General features: G+C 55.8%; 1 protein-coding gene across 1 annotated transcript; it reads left to right on the top strand.

Moving 5' to 3' along the window:
* Positions 1-3,416: 3,416 nt before the first annotated feature.
* Positions 3,417-3,959, top strand: UBL4B (ubiquitin like 4B). The gene has a single exon (XM_004421103.3). The coding sequence runs from the start codon at positions 3,417-3,419 to the stop codon at positions 3,957-3,959; it is 543 nt and encodes a 180-aa protein (XP_004421160.3).
* Positions 3,960-6,079: the final 2,120 nt, after the last annotated feature.

Genomic DNA, 6,079 nt, shown 5'->3' with positions numbered 1-6,079 from the left:
CCAGCAAGGTGCCCCCACTGTCCCCCTTGGGGAAGCCAACAGGAGCTCCAGGCACAGAGGCAGGGGTCTCTCAGCTTCCTAGCACTCCCCTACTTCCAAAGCTTCTGTCCTCATGGCCCATTAGGACACTGGGACTCTCTAGACCAGGGAGCCTGGTTTGGAAAGTGTGACTTGGCAGATGTGGGCCTCAGAGCCCCTGTTACAGGGCACCTGCCTGCAAGTGCCACTGGCTTTGAAGAGTTGGAGCCTGAGCTGTGGCTCTCATGTGCTTCTAGAAGCCCAGGCCCAATGTCTTCCCCAGTGGCTGCCAGTGTGCCGGGCAGCACCCAGCTGTGTGGATGGGTCTGAGGAGGAGAGGCTGGAGGCAGCGGCTTGTTCTCCTCTTCCTCTATGCTCAGAACTCTGGCTCCTGCCCCTTTCCTCAGAAATCCTATAGCCTGGGAGAGAGGTTGCAGGCCACTCTCTTCCCCATTTCACCTTCCTTTTGTCTCCTGCAGAAGAGGACTCAAACCTTGGCCTCCTCCAGGAAGCCGTCTTGGATTAGCTCTGCTCTGGGCATCTCCCATGGTATGCCCCAAATCTTGTCCATCCCACAGTTTGTCCACCACAGGGTCCTCCTCTCCAGACCTTCCAGATGGCCTGGGAGAAACCTTGTCTACCCACTGGCTGCCTCTACCCTGCCATTATGGAGTCCACAGGCTCCCACATAGTGTATGCACATTTGCAAATTCTGTCTTATTTCAAATGCACCAAGGGAGCTGGCTATTTAAGGAATACTATAGAAGATCCTTTGGTAAAGATTGGAATCACTTTCTGATTTATTTTGTGTAATTTCGGATTTGCATCTCTCTAGGGGAGAAGAGGGGGGTGAGAGAGAGGCTGCGGGCAGGTTTATATCTTTCCATAGCCTGTTGTACTGGACCCTGCATCTTCCTGCATGGCTCAACATGTCTAAATTTTATCTTCTTCATTCAACAGACATATATTTGAGGCCTTCTGTGTATGAGGCTCTGTGTGCTGGAGGTGGGGGATACAAGGACAGAAGAGACCCATTCCTTGCCTCTGACAGTCGGTGAGAGGGAAACAGACATGTGCTGGGTGCATCCACATAGATATGTTCCAGGGGAGTAATAGTTGCACAGAGGGAGGTGGGATTGTCTCTGCCCAGGGCTGGGGAAAGCTGGGAAGTCTTCATGGAGGAGGTGGTTTTTAACCAGTGTTTTGAAGGATGAGTTGAAGGGTGGCGGGTAGTGTGGCTGGAGTGGAGGATGCAAAGTGGAGAAGGCTGGAGTAGAAGCAGGGCCAGGCCATGATGCCCTTGGATGCCGGGCTGAGGAGGCTGGTTTTAATTCCAAAAGGATGGTCAGAGGAGAGACTCAACCTCCCTTTTATCAAGGAAGACCCCTTTGGCGTTGGCATGAACGGACCCCAGGAGTGGGACAGGATGGAGGAGATGAACTATGAGTTCTGAGCCACGGGCTGGAGGAAGGTGAGAGTCTGAACTGCGTTGGGGTCAGCGGAGATGCAAAGGAGGGGTGGATTTTGGAGATATTTCCAAGGAAGAACGGAAATAACAAGGGGGCTTATTTGGTGGGGGTTGGGGGGAGGAGGGAGGTGGGAGGGGAAGCACATCGGCAGGTGGGGAAAGGGGCAAGATGTCAGGGAATTCCTGACTTGTGAGCTTAGTTTCTCTATGGACTAGAATTTGGGTCACCTGCCGAGAGTGAGAACTTGGGAGTAGAGGTGGAGGGAGGGCCAGCTGAGTTTGTGGCATCCATGGGTGTTTCCTTCCGCTGCCCAAGACTGCCAGGACCAGAAGAGAGGAATGGAGGTTGGAGTGACCCAGGCTGGGGAATAGGGCTGGGTGCTGTGGAAGGGCAAGGTCTGGACAGTCCAAGGATGTTGGCAACAGTATCACTCAGTGTAGTCCAGGCTGGGGGAGCAGGGTGGAGAAAGGAGGGAGGAGAGGAAAGGCCTGCTGAGCACTGCAGTGGAGCACGGAGAGCTGGGGACAAACCCACCCCACCAGTTGTGCGACGCCAGCCAGGTCTTCTCCGTGTTCACTCATTTCTAGAATGAGATGATGGTACCTTCCTCAGGGGCTTAGATGTGCAGACCTACGAGGGCTTGACCCAGGAGACCTTCAACAAGTTGGACTGGAAACTGCCAATGCAACAGAAGTTGCTGACTTGGAGTCATTGTTCCTTTCCTTATTCACCTTGGAGCCCTGGTGTCTGCTTGGTGCTTGGCACATAGAAGCACCGAGCAGATGTTTTAGGCGGCAACACGCAGTGACGGCAGAGACACAAGCTTTACCACCTGCTCGCTGTGGGATTATGCTGAGCTCCATTGTCTCCTCTGACAAATGGAGAAGATGGCGGTACCTGCCTCAGAGGTCATGAGGATTCGATGCTGCAATGCACGCGAAGCAGATGCTGTTGATGGCCCAGCCCTATCCCCTTCCTGGAGACCTGATGGCCTCTTACTGCCGCACCTGCGAAGCTCTGCCCGGAGGTTTTCTCTGGTCACAAGAGTGTGCTCTGCACCTATGCGGGCCACAGAAGCCAAGGAGTCAGCTCCCCCACGAACCAAAGGCAGGAGTCAGAGCGCACAGATCCAGCTTCTTTGCCTCTCAGGGGGTACAACTCAGGTGTATTCTCACAGCCTCCCCGGGCACCCAGCAGGATCAAAGACTCCCAGTTGCCTGCAAAGGCAACCTGCTCATTAATGCAGTTTTGTCTTCCCTCCCTTCCTTGCTCACTTCCTCACCCCTCACCTGGCATGTCCTGGGATCACCTCCCAACTACACATGTGCACTTGATTCCGTGTCTCAGGGTCCACTTCTGGGAAACCCAATCCAAGAGAGCATGTAAAGAGCTTGACAGAAAGAAGACGCTTGATCCGTGTTAGCCAGCTCACTAGACTGAGAGCTTCACGAGGGCAGAGAGGACCACTGTGAGACGATCTCTCCTTGGGGCCAGGTCCTGGCAGAGAAGGCACCCAGTACACATGTGTTGAATGGATCAACATGGACGTGTTTCCTTCTGCCACCCCGTCCTTTGGATCCTCTCATTCCCTATCCCACTCTCCTTTCTCCAGGTCCTATGTTTTCTTTCCTGGCCCTCCTTTTCTCCTCTCCTCCCCTCCTTTCTCCTCTCATGGAGGAAAGGTGCTCTGTGCCCAAGATGTCCCTCTAATTCTTCCCGAAAGCCCTGCTCTGAAAGTGAGCCCTCCGGCAGCATTGTGACATCACTGTGCATCAGCCAGTGGCTGCCGACCGGGGCTGGGCTCTTGGCCTCCTGGGACCATTGTCCTGGCTTTCCATTGACAGGGAGAAGCCACCTTCTCCTGTAGGGCCCCTTAACCCTCGGGCAGCTGCCAGAGCATGGATGCCTCCTGATTCCGCCCTCTGCCCGATGTTCCTCACGGTCAAGCTCCTCCTTGGCTGGAGATGCAGCCTGAAGGTGTTGGGGCAGGAGAGCGTGGCCATGCTCAAGAAGCTGGTGTCGAAGCGGCTGCAGGTGCCAGAGGAGCAGCAGCACCTGCTCTTCCGCGGCCAGCTTCTGGCCGATGACAAGCATCTCTCCGACTACTGCATCGGGCCCAATGCCTCCATCAATGTCATCATGCGGCCTCTGGAGAAGACGGCGCCCGAGGAGGCCCACCAGTCCCAGCCGCTGTGGCACCATCTGGGCCAGGTCTTAGCCAAACACTTTGGGGCTCAGGATGCCAAGGCAGTGCTGCAGCTGATGAGGCAGGAGCATGAGGAGCGACTGCAGAGGATAAGCCTGGGGGACCTGGAGCAGCTGGCACGGTACCTCCTGACCGAGGAGCCACTAGTGGAGCCCCCAGGGGAGAGGGAGCCTGAGGCCACGACCTCAGAGCTCCGAGACCAGGAGGAGGAGGAGGAGGAGGAGGAGGAGGAGGAGGAGGCGGCGGCGGAGGAGGCTGATCAGTAAACTGCTCGTCCTACTTGTTTGCATGCTCAGATTCGCCTGCCTCATCCTTATGTGTTCCCTGACGAGTCCGTACTGGTTCCTGTGATGTAGATACATCCTCACCCCTTTGTGAAACTTCAGAGCAGCTGGACCCCTCTGTCGTCTCTTGGGCCTGTGGTTCCCCATGTGAAACACAGAATGAGTCCACCCCCATCACCATCCCCTAGAAGGAGTTTGATTGCCCCATGGGCAGCCCGGAAGGGGCTGGGCACCTGTGCCTGAACATGCCCAGCAACCCCCCAGGGGGTCAGCAAACATCCAGGCTCGGAGTTTCCATAGTTCTAGACAGACCCTCTTTCTCCTTTGGGACAGAAAGACAGACAATGTGAGTTCATTTTCCTCCATCCTCACGCCATGGCGTCTACCCCCAAGACCACCGACAGCCAAGAGTTGAGGAATGTCAGGTAGCTTCCCCTTGCCCTCCGGGTGAGGCTGTCCCTGCTGTCTGCCTGTTGCTGTTTCCACGACTTAAGGGACAGGAACAACAGAAGCAGGAGTGGGAGGAGAGCACCTCCTGTGTGCTAGGCCTGGGGCTCTCAGGGAGACACACACAGACTAGGAATAGCAGGAAGCTGAGGCCTAGGCAGCAAAGGCTGTTTGCACAGTCACCCACTCCCTGTGGCCAACGTGGACGGAGCCATGTCCCACCCCTGCCCCAAGTCTCATCAATCAGTCGGTGTCACTGACCCCCATTTCCTGCCCAACACTGCCCAGGCTCCCCAGGAGCAAAACTGGTACCAGTCGGGGTCCTTGTCCTCACGGAACATGCAGCCGAGATGGAGAGACAGGGCATAAATGTGACAAGTAAAGCAGCCACATAAAATTAGAGTCCAGGGCCGGCCCTGTAGCCTAGTGGTTAAGTTTGGTGCGCTCCACTTCAGTGGCCGGGGTTTGGTTCCCAGGCGTGAACCTACACCACTCATCAAGCCATGCTGTGGTGGCGACCCACATACAAAATAGAGGAAGACTGGCACAGATGTTAGCTCAGGGCCAATCTTCCTCAGTGAAAAACAAACAAACAAAAAAACTAAATGAGACTAAATGCCCAGGCAGCAGCCGCCACATGCAGGGCCCTGGGCTCGGCCTAGAGAGCCAGTCCCCGCAGACGACAGGACAGCCAAGCCCTTTTCTCTATTCTTGGTGTGAGAGGGTGGCCCTTGCCAACGGCTGAGGACCCCCACACCCTGTGTATGAGGGGGTAGGGAGCTGACTGAGAGCCTGGCCCCCCAAAATCCCTGAAGTGCTGTTCCTGCAGTCATGTACATCCGGGGTGATGGAGACAGAGGGAAGGAGTGAAGGACGATGTCTTGAACAAGCAGATCCCACTTCCCTGGGAGGCATTCTGTCCTTGGCCCTGTCCCTTCCAGTCCTGGCTCGGCTGTTGCCTTGCTGCGTGACCTTGTTAACCTCTGTCACCTGTCTGATGCTCAGGGTTTTCCTCTGTTAATGGGGATTACTATAATGGTATCTACTCACCCCATTCGTGTCTGTGGGGGTTGGATGTGAAGACGGTACACCTGAGAGTGGGGGCTCCTAGGAGTGGGGTCAGCCACAGTGGCAGGGAGAGACCCCAGAAACCATGTCTCTGGCTCTGTGAGCCTGCTTAGTAGCAGTCGTCCTCCCCACCCCCAGAGCGAGGGACACCCTCATTCAGCTAACGACCATCTCCTTTACCAATGGCCCAGCCCCTGCCCCCTCTACTAAGAGGAGAGGAGAGTCGGGGTCTCTGAGGACATGAGCTACATCAGGTATGACCTCTCCTGGGGCACTGAGGACTCCGCATGGGGTGTCTGCGGCCAGCACCTGCAGATTCAGGGTGGGGGAGCCCCAGCCTGTTCCTCAGTTCCTGTCCAGGTCCTGGTCCTGCTCCCAGGCCCTCTGTCCTACACAGGAGAGGCTCCTGATGGTTCTGTGAGCGCTTTGAGCTGGGGCTGTGCCATTTGTCAAGGGGGACGAGCCTATTATCTTTACGTTACGGGATCTAATAGCCCATTTCCCAGGAAATCTGTAAGCGATAAAAGTAAGTGAGCCATTTTATTCCTTTTGCTGAGAAGCTGGCATGAAGGACTGGGGAAGCCTTT

Source organism: Ceratotherium simum, chromosome 2 (genome assembly GCF_057802395.1).
Source record: "Ceratotherium simum simum isolate JZ-2026a chromosome 2, ASM5780239v1, whole genome shotgun sequence".
In the NCBI taxonomy this organism is placed as follows: domain Eukaryota; kingdom Metazoa; phylum Chordata; class Mammalia; order Perissodactyla; family Rhinocerotidae; genus Ceratotherium; species Ceratotherium simum.
This window is presented reverse-complemented; position numbering and strand designations above follow the sequence as displayed.